Source organism: Rhynchophorus ferrugineus, unplaced genomic scaffold, assembly GCF_030347505.1.
Source record: "Rhynchophorus ferrugineus isolate W39M unplaced genomic scaffold, kcgeb_rfMv2 rfM8, whole genome shotgun sequence".
Lineage (NCBI taxonomy): Eukaryota > Metazoa > Arthropoda > Insecta > Coleoptera > Curculionidae > Rhynchophorus > Rhynchophorus ferrugineus.
The window spans coordinates 21,430,718-21,451,193 of record NW_027472587.1 but is presented as its reverse complement, the minus strand read 5'-3'; the positions used below and the strand labels follow the sequence as shown (position 1 = coordinate 21,451,193).

At 36.9% G+C, this 20,476-nt stretch overlaps 2 protein-coding genes across 2 annotated transcripts in view; one reads left to right on the top strand and one right to left on the bottom strand.

Moving 5' to 3' along the window:
- The first annotated feature begins 63 nt into the window (after positions 1-63).
- Positions 64-769, top strand: LOC143201755 (uncharacterized). Its single transcript, XM_076413005.1, has 2 exons — positions 64-411; positions 473-769. Exons 1-2 carry the CDS (start codon positions 215-217, stop codon positions 753-755), a joined length of 480 nt encoding a protein of 159 aa, XP_076269120.1. The 5' UTR covers positions 64-214; the 3' UTR covers positions 756-769.
- An 808-nt stretch (positions 770-1,577) lies between these two features.
- The window catches only part of wech (tripartite motif containing 71 protein wech), a 155,422-nt gene continuing 136,523 nt past the window's right edge, over positions 1,578-20,476 (bottom strand). Inside the window, exons 4-10 of the mRNA XM_076412917.1 lie at positions 10,868-11,047; positions 8,746-9,828; positions 6,750-7,313; positions 6,156-6,367; positions 5,906-6,092; positions 4,948-5,330; positions 1,578-3,809 (exon numbers count right to left, since the gene is read on the bottom strand). Coding sequence (XP_076269032.1) covers positions 3,657-3,809; positions 4,948-5,330; positions 5,906-6,092; positions 6,156-6,367; positions 6,750-7,313; positions 8,746-9,828; positions 10,868-10,874 — 2,589 coding nt within the window. The 5' untranslated portion in view covers positions 10,875-11,047 and the 3' untranslated portion in view covers positions 1,578-3,656. The remainder of the gene's footprint in view (positions 3,810-4,947; positions 5,331-5,905; positions 6,093-6,155; positions 6,368-6,749; positions 7,314-8,745; positions 9,829-10,867; positions 11,048-20,476) is intronic.

Genomic DNA, 20,476 nt, shown 5'->3' with positions numbered 1-20,476 from the left:
AGATTTTCCGTTAAGTTCGTCTGCGAATTTTGAGTTGTTTACGTGTTTTTTTTTGTTTTATGTGTTGATTTATTACTAGCCATTTACAAATATTTGGGGAGTTATTATTTTAAAATATATTCGTTTATTGGTCAACTTAACCTTGTTACTTATCTTTTTTATTTATAAACAACAGTCTTTTGAAACTGGTTTAGATGTTTAATATTTGGTAAACATGTCTGGATATCGGCCTTCTTACACAATATCCGAGGATAAACGAATATTGAGGTATATACTAGATGGGGATTATATTCCACAAGTAATGGGGAATTCATTATGGAAACAAATGGAAAACGACAATATATGTCCCGAAAGAACATGGCAAAGTCTGAAAAATCGTTTTCGTAGACATATAATGCCGTGCGTTACAAGGTAAGCATTTTCAAATGCAATAACGGAGCCGTTTGTTTCAACTTTTCTCTTTTAAATGTAGACCCGAATATCAACTAGAATTGCACGAAAAAGAACTGCTCAAAGCAATTCTGCAACCGAGTGTCACGCATTTTTGTGAAACCTGTCATAAGCCTTTAAAAAATAAACCAGCAACTTCCAAAACTCGTGATATAGACTCCAGTTCTACAGACGAGGAGAATTGTGCAACAAAAAGTCATAGGAAATCTAACACAGTTACCGAAGCAAAAAGAAAAAAGACCACTGAAAAAAGTGTTGATAACTTTTTTACTCTAGATATGACGGATAGTTCTGATACCTCATAATCTCAGACACCACTTTATATGTATTCCTTATGTTATTTATTGTGATGTTAGTTATGTTTCTTAGATATAAATGATCTTGATTTTGTTGATTAGTTATATTTTTATATACTTCATTTGATGTTTATAAATTAGATATATAAACTAGATAAGAGAAAAAAACAAATCTTGACTTTTTTGAGTTTATAGAATGGTTGAATTAAGTGAGCTATGATCAAGGGCTTTTTATTAAGATGGTATACATTGATTTTTAGTGACCAAAAATAGTCAAGATACCCATAATATGTAGAATATTTCAAAATAAAATTTAAATAAATGAAAGTTTATAAGACAGACTTTGATTTACCACTATGAAACATTTGTTTGAGGGACTATTCAATTGTTTTTAATCTACGTAGGGAAAGTAATCTTTTTGATCGAATATTTTAGAGCTTTTTTAAATAACATTTTTTAATTTTAAGTCTAGGTGTTGTTATATTTTTAACTAATTTGTTTTAATTCCATAAAGCTGTTAACTTTTTGGGATTGTGTATAGATTTATTACAAAAAGATTTTAGTATTTTATTTCAGGTTTATATGAAATTCAAGAATGCTAAATGTCAATTTTTTACTCTTCATATAATTCTAAACTATTGATGATCAAGTCACCTCAGGTTCGAGGAAATAGCTTAATTAAACTGTTAAATTTACGGTCTTTTGTTTCTCAAAATTTGGTATATGGACAGTGTACTTTAATTTTCCTGAAGTTACTTTATTTTTAATAGATTTCAATGACATTTTGTTCTTTGAAAATGGGAAAGTTGGGATGATAAACTAATAAAATACTTTTATAGGGAATACGTTTATTTAAAAATAAATGGATTACACGTTATACTAAATTACATTATCGATATGGCACCGGTGATTGCATACTTGTTGCGCTAAGGAAAACCTGATTCCTTAACAAGACACGCTGCCACAACATGATCGTTTTTTTATTAATTGAAAATTATGGAATAAAAACGTATGTCTTAATCTATGAAATAATCACTTAAAATTATAGCTTAAAACCTAAGATTTGTGTGGAACGCGGAGTTTACATAACTCGCTGCCGAAGGACTCTGATCCCTCGACGTCCACCAAACTAATGATTAATTTTATTGGTCTTATCTTATAAAAAAAGAGAAATTTATCGGATACTGCATATATAATCGAGACAATCGTTTTTTGCTTTGTCTTAAAAATGTAGCATTCAACCGACGATGGCGGAGGCTCGACGCCGCCAATTTCACAGTACTGGTAACTGAGGGGGCGTCGATCTCCCCCTCTCGTCCCCGCTCTTTCCTCCACATAGCTATCCTTTTTTTTTAAATAAACACGAAGAATTTCGAAAGACCAAGTCTCTTTATCACAAATCAAAAAAAGCGTACCATCCACCACACGCGTAGCTATCCTCTTTCTTTTTTTTTAACCAACACGAAAAATTTCTAAAGACCAAGTCTCTTTTATCACAAACGAAAAGAAGCGTAATTTAAAATTCTGGAAGCTTTGAATTCATATTATAGTTAAACTTTAATAATAGTCAAAAATGGCGTTACCAGATAACGTCCACGATTTGCATTAACCCCCGCCGTTTGAGTAACGGGGAAAACTATTTTAATATTACACTTCCAACTAATGAGTTTTAAGGGGAGCACCACTGCTTGACGCTTAATGACTGCGTCTCGTCGGACCAAGAAATCTCTAACCCCCATCTGGCACCGACGACAGAGTAAGTCTTTTGTTGCGAACAAAATCTTGTAACCTAAATCTACTACGATTAGACTATATGTAATAAAAACGGTGCCTTTGGGCCGTAAAAATCCTAAAAAAATCCGGCTAGTGAACTAGTATTATTTGTACGGCTTTTTGTACTTTGGATATAAGAAATACTTAGAGTTAAAAGTTTCTTTTGGACAGTAACGGAACTTCTCAGTCTTTGCTCTTGAACACTGTTCAGTCTTTTACGGTTTTGATGAGTCAGTCTCGTTTATTGCGCTCGTTTTACATCTACGATAGGAACTATTCCAACAGACTTTCAGTCTTGCGTAAAATAAAAGCACACAGTACAAACAAACATTTTAAAAACATTTTCAACGCAGAGTATCTCAGGATTTCCTTCGCATCGGCGGGGTGGCGGTCCAGGGAGGACCGCCCCGACTGAGAAACAGCGAGCCAGCAGCAGCAACAGTTTTGCCGCGCGCACCTGCTGAGCAGGCGGACGGGCAAACAAACGGATAGAGCGCGTGACGCACAGTGGGGCAACATCCCGCAACTTGACGTCGTTCTCGCCGTTGTAATTGTATAGTAAGTAAACGCCCGTATTTCCCGTGTCTCGTCTCCCAAGACCCCTTAGCCCACGCTCCGTCATCCGGACATTCGGATCGGTTGTGTCGTGTTGTTGTATGTCGCGCCATTACGAGCCCGAAATTACCGAAATTAGGACGATGGGTGACCAAGGGCCGGGGGAGTGGACGGTCTCCTGCACCCCCCATTACTTGCGTGCACGTCATCGTATATATACAGTACCGCGAGAAAATAAAATCGTTAAAACCTAAGACTAAAGGGGCCAATATAAAACGTGTAAAATCGAAATTGAGAAAACCGGTCGAAATCACCGAAGGAGCTTGCTGGTGAGCCTGCCGTTTTCAGTTGAACTTGTAGGTAACGCGTAGAGACCGTTGTTGAGATGCTCTGCGACACTAACCAACACGTATACAAAATTGGGATTTCCCCGTTTAATAACTACGTATAAAAAACAGAATACAAAAAACGCGGCCTCGCCGCCTCCACCAAAACCTCGCTGGGACAAAAATAAGCGCCGCCAGCAAAGTAAACGGATCCTATCTAAAATAATCGATCCGTCACCAGAAGCGGACCAAGGCACTAGAATTTCTGGATCCGGTGATTGTCGGAATCCACGATGATGATGTGACCCTCCGGGTCCAGGCACACGGCGCTCGGCCTGTCGAAGTAACCGGGGTCGGGCAAGCCCTGTCTGCCCACCGCCCATAAGAATTCCCCGTTTTCGTTGAACACCTGAAACATACAACCCTCATTACAAGACCGGAACAGTCGTAGAGTAGTCCCGTAATTTGAAATATCTTCTGCGGCGTTGCCAAATTGCTAAGAAAAGCTAATGAATTTGTTCCGTCGTAGGTTGGATATGAGTCCTATTCAGCAAGTCTAGTAGAATCCGAAATAATACTACAACAAATTTAAAAATCACCATTGTTCGATTTTCAATAATTTGGAAAGGATGCCAAAAGATAATTGTGCTAATGTATAGTTCTTCCAATAAAATAGCCAAGGCCCGTCATCAACACCGCTGAACATATTGCCAAAATTTATAAAGTTTATAAAAAGGTAAAACCTTTTTTACTAATTAGCATTAGTCTAGTTAAAAAATGACACAATGAAGTCTGATGCGTCCGAACGTTATTTGTTTCATTATATTTTTTAAATTAGTATTTGGTAGTAGGATTCAAAATAAACGAAAACCTAAATTTGGTGCGACAACGTTGCATTATAAATCTTAACTGTACCGTAAGTATTTTATTTTCGCAGTGATATTCAGCGCCAAAATAGTGCAAGTAACCAAATTTTTGTCGTCTGCATGTTGCAATGTTGCCGCATTAATTTCCAACCAATTTCCTTGCAGGTTTGTAAATTTTTTATCACTTAAAAAAAATGTATCACTAATGTTTCGAAGCATTTTGTAGACATTTAACAGGGTCCACCATCACAAATAAAACTTTGCAGGGTGGTTTGGTTACATGTTCTGATGAATCACTGACAGCTGTCTCTTTTTGATTATAGTAAAATTTAAAAAACCGCTCAAAACATTTTTACTAAAATTTTTTGCGGTATATGACGTGTATTGCCTTTTTTATTGGAAAGACTGTATCAACCATGGTGAAAGGAGTTTTTACGTACAACTATTTGGAAGAAAAAAAAACAAACCAAACGTTTATTTTACTTCCTTCAGATTCTCGCGTAATAAATATTTCGATTCAAAAAAAATCGTCTTACGTAATAAATCCAATCAGGCACCAATCAAGATGTATAGAACCCACCAAAACCAAAATAGACATTACCAAAAATACCTACAATCGACGCGAGCCGACAACGCCGCGGAATCCACGGAATCGCAGATGGCCGACGCGACTAAACTAACCTGATAGCGGAAATTCTTCGAGTCCACAATGATTAACCAGCCCCTGTCGTCGCAGATGAGGCCCTGGGGCCTCAGGAACTGTCCCAGCTCCTTGCCCTCGTGACCCATGGTGCGGATGCGGCCAGAGGTCCGCTCGATCATCACCAACTTGTGAAGGTTGAAGTCGGTCACGAGTAGGTTGCCGCGCGGGTCAAAGGCGACGCCGCGGGGTGAGTCGAAGAGGCGCGCGGTCTTGGGTTCCGTCTCGCCGCCCCACATGTACATGAACTTACCGCAGGAGGTGAACATCTGGACACGGTGGTTACGTGTGTCCGACACTAGTATGTTGCCATACGAGTCCACAGCGACGTCCCACGGGAAACGGAACTCGCCGGGCAAATCCCCTAAGAACACGAAACATGATTTACATACAAATTTATCTATTAAGTATAACCAATTGTCAACGCAACGCGTGATGTATAGCCTAATGAGGTATAGCCTACAACTGTGAGTCATATGCTACTTTGTGCTACTTGTTGTCATTGCATTAAATCTACGTCAACGTTAATGATCGTCCTAAACTGGGGCGTATGTATAAATCAATTAAAAATTACATGGAAAAGTCAGGTTTGACATACTTGACAACAATAAGTAAGGTTAGTTTATGAAATATCATTTATAAACAGTATAGCCTACTAGAACTGTGAATCGCGATTATGACGTTTGAATCTTTTAAAGTTCAGTATGAGTGCTTAAAACCTTTTTGTCAACATTGTGACAAAAGACAGCAATATCGAAATATCATTAAAACTTGTTAAAAGTAGCTGGAATATTTTTAGGGCCTACGAATATTTGGTTACCTATACACCTGTTCGATTGAGAGTAGAGTGAGATTGCAATTTTGAACTACCAAAAATAGATCGACCAGACCCTTCGAAGAAATGAATGCGTCCGAAAAGGAGTATTCTTGCGGACTTACCCTCACTGCCAAATGTCATGATAAAATCTCCCCGTCTTGTAAACGCTTGAATGCGGTGGTTGTCTTTGTCGGCGACGACGACCTCGTCGTGGACCCCTATAGCGATACCCGCGCACTTGTGGAACTGGCCCGGTTCCGTGCCGTGTTCCCCGAACTCGAACAGGAAATCGCCCCTGACATTGAATACCTGCGGGAACAAAGCGGTTCAGAGGGATTCTCACGGTGGGGGGACGAAAAAATGCGGACTTACCTGGATGCGATTGTTGCTCCTGTCTGCGACGTATATCTCGCCGTGCCGGTTGCAGGCTATGCCCCAGGGACGGCACAGTTCACCTCTGGCTTTGCCGGGTCCCCCCCATACCTGGGTGGGCAGGGTACCATAATGATTTATGGCCACCACTTCCTTGTTGCCGTAAATAGGTCGGTATTTACTTTCGCACAGTTGTCTCGCGGTTATTGGAACTGGAAAGAGAAGATCACCATCAGTACCGATGCTAAGTAGAAGGTTGAAGATTCAGACTAAATTTAAAATCAACAACTTCGACAGGGGATGAGGGTCCGTTCTTACCAATAAAACGCGTTAGAGATATAAGTACTGATACTATTAAATATTAAGGAGTTAGGCTCTTTTGTATTAGGCAGGCACTCAAATCTTTCTCTATGGATTCACCGAAAATCTACATTTCTTGATGTGAGCTCTATTCAAGATTGGATGTACGAAATGTATAAAAAAACTGAGTAGTTTTTCAATATAAACATAATATAACACAATTATTTCGGAGGACACCGTTAGTTTGGAATGTATCCATAGAAAACTTAGGAATATGCAGCTCAGACCACTCACCTTGGTACATGCGCCCTCTGTTATTCCTCCAACTCTTTAGAACATTGATCGGACACAGGCTGGTGCCGAACGTCGTGGAGTTTTCGGTTGGAATGAAGTAGTTGGTCTCGTGGAAGGGCAGCTGCGCCGACATCATGTAGCCGCACAGGCCCTTCATATAGGTCAGATCGAGGAACGTCTTGTTGTTCATCGCCATCAGGTCTATGACTGGCATGAACCTCCGGAACTCCCTGAGGTTGTCCCTGGACTGGAACAGGACGGTGAGGTACTGCCTGGCAGTGTCCAGCTGCACTTGGATGTGGTGGACCTTGGAGAGGCGCGCCTGCTCGATCCTGATGAGGAACTCTGTCTCGCGGTTGTCTATGATGCCGATGTAGTTCTTGAACGACTGGCGGATGTTCATGGACGCGTACTGGGCCAGAATGTCCACGTTCTCCGTGGTCCTCTCCAGTTTCGCCACGTGGCGTTGGACCTGGCCGATGAGCTCCTTGATTTTGAAGAGTACGTGATCGGAGTAGCCCCTGACGCTGTCGATAGCGTCGAGCATGTGAACAATAGCATGATCTGTCATGGAAGAAACGTGAAATTAGACGATAGGGAAGATAATTCAAAACAATATATTAAAAAAAGGTACGTAAAAGTGTTTCGTGTGTGTTTCGGTACTTTGAACCGAACTCCATCACACACAGAAGAATTTGAAAAAATGGTGGAGTTGCGATGTATTGTTAAATTGGAAATATTGGTAAAACAAACAATACATTATTGGCTTTAATGATGGCCCAGAATGTGACAGTGAGTGAATGACACTTTCTGGATGGGAGATTACGATTCATTATGATGTTGACAATTTTGTGTGCATATATAAATGAAGGAAAAAGACATATTGCTGACTTCATGCTGGAAACAGGAATGGTTTTATTCCTGGTGCAGAATTAGTGTTTTCCATGTTAAAGAATGAAACATTTCAAATTGTTACCCAGTGAATACAAAAGAAATATTTAATTGCATTTTAAAGCCTAAGAAAAGATCCATGGTAGATCAGATTACTGAATGTTATGGCCACAGGGTATTACGTCTTTCTCCCTACTACTGCTTTTTCCTTCCAATATTCAAACCAGAACTGTCTGGATTTGTGAAAAGAGGCATTGACGAATATAACCTTCGGTTTGTGTGAGCTCGATCACATTGAACAAGAAATTGACAAATGGCAGAATCTTGAGCAAGTTAACTGGTAGAATGGTAGAATGGTAGACAAATGGTAGAATCTTGAGCAAACAAGATAACCAGTGTTTCTGAAAGTGACAGTGATTGAATAAAACCTTGTGGTTCAATGCTGACAATGCATTAAGGAGAATGCAGTGATTTTAATGTAGTTTTATCAAGAAAGATGCATAAAGATAGTAACAGAACAAACTAAAAAGAAATATAGGAATATCATAATGACTTTACAAGGATACATGGCATCGAAAAACATATATATATGCTCTCTAATGAAAGTAAAATACATTTACTCAGTTATACAATTGTTAATTAGATGGATTATAGACGATTAGAATTTTGTAATATGTCAGAGCCAATATGTACTAAAACTCGATGCTGCGACGTTTTGACATGTCACATGTGTCACTACTGTTTTGAATAGACTGTATGTGTGCAATTGTTTAGAATCTATATGAGCATTTGGTTAAAATATACGAAGAGAGAATGAATACTAATTATTTTGCAGATATGGCAAATACATTAGGGAGAATGCAGTAATTATATAATTTGTAACAAAAACACACACAGGTAGTAACAGAATAAACTGAGAAATAGTGATCAGATAGTGTATGACAAGTGTAGAAGTCCTTCGATAATATATATATATATATATATATATATATATATATATATATATATATATATATATATATATATATATATATATATATATAAACAAAAATGAACTAAGCTGATACATGAACATTGCAACGTTTTGCAGACGTACGTTACTTACTTGTGTGCTCGATGTTCCTGCAAATGAAGCAGGCTGGAACCATGCAGGTGTTACAGAAGTAAGCGAATACGCCGTCGTGTATCGGACACCTGATGGCGAGCTCCAGATGACGGAGGGGCATGTTGGACGGCCACAGGGCGAAGAGCTCTGTCGGGGTCATGACGTCGTTGGGACGCGCCACCTGATTGGACATGGGAGCGGGAAAAGTCGGCATCTTGGGATGCCGGGACCCGTAACCGTTGGTTGACAGTCCGGAGTACAGGTGGCTGAACAGCAGCTGGTTGGAGGACGACATGATGCTCCTGGTGGCCGCGTTGATCGGCACCAACGCCATCCCGTTGCCCTCGGTGAGGGGCCTCTCGGCCGGGGCGCGTGTTCCGGAAGCGTTGGTCACAGTCTCCGGCGAACTGTTCGCCGACCGGATGCTGGTGGGCGACTGGCTGGAGAACGAGTATCTCCCGGCACCCACCACCCTGGACCTGGGCGGATTGGCGACCGCCTCCTCGGACCAACGGTCGGAGATGTTCAACTGGTCCATCCTGGAGACGGTGTCGAGCAGATCGTTCGTGCCGAATGCGTTGTTGGTGGAGAGGTTGGTCGACCGCCACGGGGACATGTCGAAGCTCTGTGACGCCACGTCCCTGACAGGAATCACTTTCTTGGTGATGTCGTCCAGGTACTGAACGTGGTGCTCGCGGGCGTACGGCACCTTGGCGTGCAGCTGGATGCACGACAGGCAGAGAAAGTGTTTGCACTCTACGCACTGGGCTACGGCAGTGGTTCCGCTGCAGCTTGTGCACTCATGCAGCATAGGATTGGGGGCGGGGTCCGTGTAACCGCTCGCATTTGGGAAAGATCCTAGGCCGAAGCTGTTGTAGTTGATGGGCTGTAGAGGCTGCACAGGCGGCAGGGTTTGCAGAGGCTGTGGTGGCGGTAGCGAAGAGGACAGAGTGGCAGCGGAAGCCGCAGTGGCCTCCAGCTGGACGGGATTCATCCGGAAGTTCAAGGGCTGACGGTTGGATTGGTCGGAGAAGAGAGTAAATTGACCTCGAGGGTTTGGCATACGCGCCGGATAATTTGGATCTGAAACAATAAAAAAGCATTTTTTATTATTAATTAAAGACCCGTGAGCGTCTCGGACTTCTGAGAATCGTTAATAGTGAGCAGAGTGCGTAGTTAGTATTTGATTAATGTGACTGATAACGCAATCTTAGTGAAGATTAATTAATTTAAATAGTTTATATCCAGTTATCCAGATAGCCTACAAGAATGTCTATAGATTGTTCCCAACACCATATTGTTATCGTTAGTGGTGAATATTTCTTGATGCTTGGCTGATTAATATTAATATACTTCTGATTTCCAACAATTTATTTTCATTCAGCAGGTTCCATATTAGTTGGTCTAGTTGTACAGTTCTGCTGTGTCCGCATTTAGATCTTTATGCCAGATGAGTATGTTCACAGTTTTGTTTCCGACTGACAAGGTAGCCCGTTCCTTCATATCCTCCAATTCTGTTCTGGTTGATGTTTCATCCACTATCACATACCGGGGTGAAAATTCCGGTTTATTGCGTTTAAACATGGCCGAACACTGCTCAAAATCAACACGTTCTTGTTTTGAGCAAAAGCGGCACACACAGAACTTTTTCATAGTAAAAAACTCATGCAATATAAAAAGTGTCGCCCAACTGACGCAACTTTTTGATCATTCAAAACGATTTTGTGTACTTCTTTTATGTTTTCTGGTGTTACCACCTCATTTGGACGTCCACTGTCATCATCGGTGTCTGCGATCAGGATTGAAGTCAGGAAACCAACGTTTTGTTGTTGCTGCTGATGGAGCGGAATCCTTATGATACTTTTCAAGCCATTGCTTCTCTTGAATGGTTGAATCAAGAAGACTTGAAAGTAAAAAGCTATAAAGGTAGTAAATCTAGCGACATCTATGGGTTAAGCCCGGCACTTCAGTCCATATGAGCCAGGTATTTCTTCACGTGATTGTCCTTGTTTAACGTATAGTCACATTTCCCACACTCTTAGTTCAGATCACAGAATAATAGTGAAGTACACCAAGTCAAGACTGTTCTTTATGTATTAAAAAAAATATTCTGTGTACTTACCGGACATGTTGAAGTTCCTTTTGAAGGAATCCGGTTGACTAGTGCTGACTAAAAAGGTAACGTTGAATTCTTTGGACAAAAAGCGGATTGGGACTAGCTGAAAAGTATGTTTCAGTGATGCGGATTCTTAAGAAATCATTGACGACGGTGCAGTTGGACTTAAAGCGATGGCGGCAAGACCTGAAAGAGAACAAACAGGCGTATTAGCTTGTTGAATTGCGTTGTGGCGTTGTCTACTTAAGAAGCGAGATTTACTACGTTCAACACATGCAATTTTGATGGGAATAAGATCTCTCGATAAGACTGTCAAGGTTCTGACGGTCTTTATACAGGTAGACGCGTCTACGTCACTACGTAATGACAAATAACATCAAATTATATATTAATTATAATTATAAAATATCGACAAACTGAGATTTAACTTTATAGGCAATTTTGGAGAAATGTTCCGCGACGTCCAATATCGAGATGTCACTACTTGAATATCAGGGGATATTATTTTATTCTTAGGTCAACTACTTGATAGTCGCAGCTCCACTAAAATAGCTCCTGAATGCAAACCAGGGGATTAACTGTAAGTTCAATACAAGAGGAATTTTGGTGCTCAACTAATAACAAGGTTGATCGAAAAGTCCCAGACCTGACACATAGATGGAACTACTAGAATTAAATCCATATGTTTTTAGTTGGCCCTAACCCTAAAGAGATCCGTGTATAAATTTGACTGCTGTCGTATCATTAGTTTGTGAATTATAGCATTTTGACTGAAACAATTTTTGTTATTGAGAAAAAATATTGCTTTTTGACGGAAAAAAATACAGTTGGAAGCAAAAATTCGAAGGAAAATCAACCATCATGGATTGGTGCTAAGTGGTGAAATGAGCACCGAAAACGGTGAACGCAGTGGATGTCCAAAAGAGGTTGTTACATCTGCTGTGTGTGTGCTGCTTCACCAAGCTCGCTGGGAAGAAATTTTCGTCGAATGAAGACGTGATGCCGAAACTGAGGCCTATTTTGAAGCAAAGGACAAATCGTACTACAAAAATGGTTGGTAAAGTTGGAGTGTCGCTATAGCTATAATCAGTATATAACGCTTGAAGGGAATTATGTTGAATAAAAAAAGCTAATTTTGCCAAAAAATTGTGTTTTACTATGGTAGGCCAGGGACTACGACATGAAAGTTTGCTTTTAGCATATGTAACCAATTTTTTTCACTCCTTTTTTTAAATGGAGATATGATTTACGTACATCTTAATAATATTTCATAGCTCATAACAGTCAGATTAGATTATATTTTGTGTATTGAACGTATATTTGAAAAAAACGAGGAAAACTAAGTTATATATTCAACATATTATAATGGGAAATTGAATTCCATGGCTATGTTATGTCTATGACGATAAAAAGTCAGAAATCACAGAACAAGCTAATGTTTTTGTATTTTATCTAAATACAGGTGGCTAACTTTATGTATTGTTGTTCTCGATCAAAAACAATAAAAAACGTTAGTCACCCTAAGATAATGTGAAAGTAAGCTTAAAGAGTAACTAAAAACCATATTGCTTACGATAGTTAATATATCGTTTATAGAATAATTTATCGACCATAAGAAAAAAACAGTCTTCAAATTCCAATAAAATGAAGCTTATCTATCTGCAAAATGAAATAATGCTGGACCCTTAAATCAAAATATTAATTTTTAACAGTACTATAATAAAAACTATAATAAAATTTGGTTGTATTGATATCTTGATTTAAAAAAATAAAGTTTTGCTTGAATCAACAAAAAGAGGAATCAAAATACAGTCATATAGCTTTTACGCTTCGTAGAAGAACATGTTCGCCAGTCTATATCAATAGTTGTCAACTCCCGTAAGCAGAAGATGCTAAATAACTTGGTATGCATCATATGCATAGTGTAAGTCAACGTGTTTGTGTGAAGTACTTTGAAAGAGTGTCAGTGCATCCCAATGTGCTCTTAGCTAATCAGCTAAATATGCGAAGTAACTGTGAAGTGCGTAGACTAAAACGTCCATATATAGACTTTAGAATAAGCTTTAAAATAAGACTAATTAAAACAGTATTTTGTACATAAGTATAATGAAGTGATTTTCTACATGCCATGTATATATATAATATAAACATAAATAGTTATTGCCCTCTCGGCAGATTGTGAAACTACTAAGAGTTTTGCTGAGATCAAAAACAAAGAGGAATAACATTCCATATAGTGGTCGAAAGATTTAGAATCAGACAAGTGAAGAAGGTGATCAAGAAACATATGTAGAAACAATGGTAATAAATTTTAAGTTTAATGTTTAGAAGTCAGGAAACACGAATAACGAAAATAAAATTCAGAGAATATACGAAGAATTTCTGTACGTATCAGAGTCTGTATGTATATATTCAAACAAATATATCAATATGATAATCAAATATATATTCAAATAAGTATATCATTATTAATAATTAAATAATTAACGGTCACATATGTATATATAATTATCATTTTGGTATATATTTGGTTATTCCTCTTTAGCAAGTATCTATTAACTGAGATCGTATGTATTTGAAAATTAATTATAAATATAAATAAAATCTATGCTCAAATGTCGAGTCAGTATCGCATAACCGGATATAGATAATTTTATCCACATCTGTTTTGAACTGAAAATAGCCTGGTACTTCAGAATTCTACGAAAAAGTTCAAAACATCGTCCCGTCCTTTTTGTTGTTGCGATTTTGACGCGAACGCAGGTATAAAGACCCGAGGATAATTATACGCCTAACAGTAAACCAGAGTCTCCAGAAGATCAGGCCGATTCATCGATGGTAAAAGGCACGCATTTCCGACAAGAGACGGCGGGAGCTAGAGAGAGACGGCGTCGGTCGTGCGTCCCGACCCTTTTTCGACCCTGACCTACACAAACAGTTTCGTAATGGGCCGCGTGGGCCAGTGGCGTACCCTGAAATAGTTTCGGAAAAAAACCAAACAAAAAAAAAACCGGCGAGGTCTTCCGGTGAATTTGGACGGGTTCCAAGGCTACGCCTCTGTGGGGTGCGCACGTGGTTAGCAAATCTGGCCGAATCGGTCGTTCATTGTGGCCTTGACAGGGACAGATTCCGAGAAATGGTATCTCGGAGCCTTGGGACTGTGACGTTTTCGAATATCTCATGGGTGTATGGGGGCGGTAACCGTAGAACTGGCAATGCCGAAAAGAATCGATCCACCCAAGAACTGCGTTTTCTGGTTTTTAATTTTTTTATGGGGTCCAAGGTCATATACTTTCTAAACACATTTGATGATATATCTTAACTTTAAACAGAAAGAAGATTGATGAAAAGAAACTAGTTTAAACAACGAGATAATGAAAAAATGCCCATAAATACGAGGTTGGTGTATTATGAGGCATATTAGAAGAATAATATATTTTACATACAATCAGCTAGTTAATAATGTTACTAGACTCGTTATCAAGAGTTAACAGTTAATAAATTGTAAAGAGGTCAAAATTTTGATTGATACTTTTCACCTTTTACCTTTCTACACACTTTTTACCTTTTGCAGATTGAATATCTTTTAAAAAAATTCGTTCGTAAGGTTTTAAGTTCGAACGTCCAAAATAGATAACAATAAAAACAAGCAACGATTAAGAGATCAAATTTATGACAGATAGATAGTTGCATTCTGACATTTTAAAATGTACCGACCTGTTATATAAAAGACAATATATTTAAGAAAAAAAATATTTACCAAGAATTGTCACTTAAACTCAACAACAACTAAAGACAAACAATCAAGATTAATTGTTTAAACCTCAACTTGCTTAAAAAAAAATAATTTGATCGATGAAAAATAGTTGTTCATTAACTTTTATTAGAAGGTCTAAACAACGATAAAACAATGAAAAAATATGTATAATAAACAAAAGAAAAGAAACAAACAAGAAGCGATCAAAATTCAAAAAAAAACCTGACATAATATATTTAGAAATGTTTATTTTTCCGAATTTTCCGTTATATAACCGAAAAATTGTTAATTGTAAAAAGACAAACAAAAGAGTTCGTTTAGACTTGAAAGCTTTATTTTACTGTATTTATTTTTAAAATAATTTGATCGATGAATTTTTAGAAGATTTAAACAATGAAATAACAACGGAAAGAAAATGCTAAATTGATAGAGAGGTAAATTAGAAGCCAGTTCATTAGTAAGATACAAAAGAGCTAATTAAAAGTGCAATTCTTTTAAAATGTCTTATTGTGAACGTCCTATTGTCTTAAAACTGCTACGATTATGTCACCATTTTCAATCGTCGAGATAACACAAGAAATAAAAATAAATACAAACAACAAACAGTTTAAAGTTCAACTAGCTCGAAATACCACGGCTGATATTTAAACAAATATTTCTGGTATTATCGTTTTATATGAAGCATTCGACTGCCATCACGGTTTCATTTAAAAATACCTATCAGGTGGATCTACCGGTGTCAAGTGTCATTTTATATCTAAATCCCAAGCAATTCGACAGGTGTGCGATTCGTGCACGGCCCTCCATGATGGTTTTTCGTATTGCGATGGTCGATAAAAGAGAAAACTAGACTATATAAGAAATTAGGAGAAATTTTATTGCCAAATCGTGAAAGTTGCGTCCGAATCGGTACGAACTGCGTTTTTGAGTCGTTATCTTGTCTAAATACAGATGGTCAAGGTTGTATACAGCAAAGAATAGGCCTGTTTGTTTAGGTCTCTGGAGAAACGTTGATTGGTTTTCGGAATTGATGTTGCAATTGATGGCAAAGGGTCAAAATTGATAACGAAAAACAAACACAAAAGTAAACAATACGTTAAGGACATTGGACGTTCTTCGTTTATATATTTTCAAACAAAATGACAGACAATTTACCATACAAAGTAAATTTTTAATTAAGTACCTAAACAGTTTAAAAATTATTTTTAGGTAATTAAAGACTCATTGAAATGTAGTGAAATTGTAACTTTTGAAGGAAAAAGTAGAAAATTCTGTACAAAATTAAATAATTAATTAGTGTATTCGTTAATTACCTTGAAATGTAGGGAAAAAACAGCAGATTCAGTTTTTCTAAAGATAATTAACGTTGATGTAATAAAATAGTGAAAAAAATAATAATAATATTACTTAAATATGCATAAACTAAATAACTAATTATGTGCAAATATTCCGGCTTTCTACATATGAAAACAAAACGAAACCAAAACCAATTGTTTTGCCACGTACGGCACTGATGCAGGCCTACTTGGACCTCTTAGCTCTTAGTGGGAGTACGATACGGAAGATGCCCTTTTCGCGACTTGGCATCAATGTACGCATTTTTCACGCACAGTACATGAGTGTGTATACCGAAAAATCAATAGGAGACCGAATTCACGGTCACTGTCAAACTCTGCGTAGAGTTTGTTGTTATTGTTTTTGGTCGAAATGTCGCGTAAATCCATTCAAAACTTCGAGGAGAATTTAGAATACGCGAAAGTAATGAATGCTGTGAGGTTCAGAGTTGGAGCCGAAAGAAATATGAATATTAAAAAAAATATAGAAAAAAAACAACCCAATCAATTCAAAGAAAACTTACCAGAGCTAGCATTTTTCACAAACCAAATCTGACCGGTTAACACGAGCCGAAGAACAAAATTGACTATCGAGACCGTCGTCTTCCAGGTTCATATACCCTCCAACCCCCACATGCCCAAATCGCAACCCTTCGGGGTTGCCACGTTTAGGGCAAAAACGATGCGCGCGGCGTTGCCTTTTCACGGAACATCGGGGGTGTGTATTACTTTTTCCCTCGTCTCTAATTAATGGCTCCTTTTGACATTAAAAATCCATTAAAGCCGGCGACGTATGTGATTGTTTGAATCATACAGTTGCCATAAAACAGTTACAAAACCAATAACTCAAAATTCAACGCAAGAACCTTTTCTGTTAATACCGGGATATGTATACCGACCAGCGTCATCTACAGGAAAAAATGTGAACTATAAATGTAAACAACTCTTAAACTCAACTGTTTTGACATTTGTCATTTCTCTGCAAAAATACGATCGAACATAAATAGATTTGGTAACAATTTCTTCTATTATTTCCATATTTTTATAAGTCTGGAAAAGTGTACGGTATGGTAATGAAAATGTCAGCATACGTTTAGAATTTGACGCTCAACAAGAAGATATAATTATAGTATATCTATATTTAAAAGTTCTAGAAAATTAAAATATTTGTTCAGTCATAAATAATTTTTCTTCTATTTATTATTATCACTTCCAAAAAGGTTATGATATTTTCATGAAAATGTCTGTGTTTGTGTAAAATTTAATGCTAAACAAGATGGTGAAAATATATTATAAGTTCAGTGGAAAATGGTGGTAAAAATATCCGCACAGTTCTACAAAGTTTGGGTTAATTTTTCTTCTATTCATTATTGTAACTCCCGGAAAGTTTACGATATCTTAATGAAAATTTCAGTGTTTGTCTAGAATTTAATGTCCAACAAGATGGTATAATTATATTGTGTGTTTGTCGTAAGTTCCGTACAAAATGGCAGTAAAAATATCCGCTCAGTTCTAAATAGTTTTGGCAATATTTCGTGTAGAATTTAATGCTCAACACGATGAGATAAATATATTCTGCGTATATTTGAAGTTCCTCTAAAATAATAATAAAAATATCTGCTGATCTATAAATACGAAACTAAACAAGATATGTCTCTAAAATTACTATCTTACTATTATATGATAGATAAGATGGCGTGGTTTCTTTTGCAGTGGGTTTGATAGTTTTGCAGAACTATCGATAAATTACGTATTTAGCTGGTTACATATTAAACAAAGTCTTGCTGATATCTTAAAAATAATGTTATTTTCGTTTTTTTTTTGAGAATATTCATAAAATATGACAGTTGCCTCATTTGAAGGCTAAATATTTCAGTGACATTTTTTCCATATATATATTCAGGTAAAAATACAAAGATATATAGTTAAAAATATAAGTATTTATGTAAAGCAAGTAAAACTAGCTGTTTGATAGAGTACTATACACATTTCCGGTAAATATTAGTTTCCAGAGAATAATGACAAAAATATAAGATCAGTAACAAATAATCTTCATTCAATTTTTCTTTTATTTTCTTCCAAAACTTTGGAACAGCACAATAAGAACTAATAAAATGATGAGCATTTATGTAGAATTTAATGTTTAACAAAACGATATAATTGTATTATGTGCGTATCTAAGAGCTAAAGAAAATAAAGGTAAAAATATCCATTCAGTTTATTATTTAGATTAAAATAGTTTAGGTTAATTTTACTTTTATTTTTTACAACTCTGGAAAAGCCTATGGTATATTATTATTTTTTTACTCTTTGTGATTCCACAATCTGCCCTATAGGCAATAAGTATTTCTTATGTCTATATTATATTTACATGGCATGCAGAAAATCACTTCATTAAGCGATCTTCTGTATAAAATATTATCTTAATTAATTAGTCTTATTCTAAAGTGTACATATGTCCAGTAATCAGATCAGGTGGTTTTAGTCTACGCACTTCACTATCATGTCGCATATTTAGCTGATTAGCGAGTATATTGGGATACACTGACACTCTTTCGAATGGAATATTAATGAAAATATTACTATATATGTAAAATTTAAAGCTCAACAAGAAGGTATAATTATATTATATGTATATCTAGAAAATCTATAAGGTAATGTTGAAAATATTTGTTCAGTATAATATAGAAATAGAATTGGATAGTTCTTCTTTAATTCATTATTATACCACTTAAAATATCTATCATATTTTAATCAAAATAATTAGTCTTTATGTAACTAAATAGTGTTCATTACGGTAATATAATTATATTCTGGGTATTCTATAAAATAATAATAAAAATATCGGCTGATTTATAAAGAGTTTTGGGTAATCGATTTTGAATTATTTCTTGTAAATATTTAAGGTAATTCTCCAAAATTACCAGTTTTGTTTATTTATTTAAATTTATAGATAAAAAAGATGTCCCATAATGAGTACAAAATCGTAAATCAATTCTGCAGAATAGATCATAAAACTGCCTTAAAAAATGATGATAACAAATGAATCGAACACAAAACTACTTAAATAATAAGGTAATCATTAAAAAATAGTCCTGATGATGGCCGATACTTCTATTTTCTATTATTTCATCGATGTATATAAATATTACTGAGGGATTTTAGATAGGTAATTTATTTAACGATTAAGGTTTTGTTGATTAATAACGGAACACCCTGTATACGTGGTACTTAAAGATGGTCCCGTGGGACACGGGCTATCGAAGAATATAATCTTTGTGGAATGGGAATTTCTAAGTTTGTCGGTACGCCACGTCGTAAAAGTGTGAAAAAAAGACCTAAACTATTCGGTCTTATGTTATCACGATGGAACGTTATCGGAAAGGGATGTTCGTCTATCTGCGTTAATTATCAGTATTTGCGTTTGTTTTTAAATATAAAACCGTGTTCTATTTTTCGAATTATAGTTTTGGTTCGAAAATTAATGTTTTTCTTTTATTTTGGAAATTGCTATCTATACAAATTTGGAACAAAATAAAAGTTGTTTACAATACAGCCCGATAAAGCATTGCAGATAAAGTCGGACAGCATGGCCTGCTGCATACAGAATAGCCAACCGGGCCGACTAGAAATGCAAATAGATGTGCTGGAGACTCCGAAAAGGATTAGGATAATTGCTGAGCGATGGCCCGGGTATACCCAGGTGCAGTTTATTCTTTTGTCGATGTACTGTCAACTACCTGCACGGGCTGTAAAATTCTATTATTTACTAGGAAAAGGTAATTTTGCCATTTTTCAATGCTAGGCGGTATTATTCCGTATCGACGGCCAAAATATAGGTACTTTCTGCTTATTTTACTTTTAATTTACCCTACAATAACATCAGTATATTTGCAAATCGTTGCCAAATATAACGGGTCAATTGAAAAGTCCTCTGCCTACCATATTAAAACACATTTTTTTAGCGAAATTAGTTTTTTTTATTCAACATATTTCCCTTCAAGGGGTGTCCTTTGTCGATTGTCCTTTGCTTCAAAATAGGCCTCAGTATCGGCGATCATCTTTTCATTCGACGAAAATTTCTTCCCAGCGAGCATTCTTTTGAGATCTGAGAATAGGAAATTGTCGAGGGGGGCCAGATTTGGAGAATACGGTGGATGAGGAAGCAATACGAAGCCCAATTCATGGATTCTTCCCATCGTTTTCACTGACTTGTGACACGGTGCGTTGTCTTGGTGAAGCAGCACTTTTTTCCTTCAAATGCGGTCGTATTTCAGCGATTTCGTCCTTCAAACGGTCCAATAATGCCATGTAATAGTCTCTGTTGATGGTCCATCCTTTTTCAAGGTAGTCAATGAAAATTATTTCATGCGCATCCCAAAATGAAGATGCCATAACCTTGCCAGCCCACTGTTACGTTTTCCCACGCTTTGGAGCGGGTTCATCGTCTGTAGTCCACTCGGATGACTGTCGATTGGACTTCGGAGTGAAATGATGGAGCCATGTTTCATCCATTATCACATA

What these genes read in the sequence shown, in the direction of transcription:
- LOC143201755 (XM_076413005.1), top strand. Translation starts at nt 215, where the DNA reads ATGTCTGGATATCGGCCTTCTTACACAATATCCGAGGATAAACGAATA. An exon ending in ATAATGCCGTGCGTTACAAG is followed by an intron (nt 412 to 472) that starts GTAAGCATTTTC and finishes TTTTAAATGTAG; the next exon opens with ACCCGAATATCAACTAGAAT.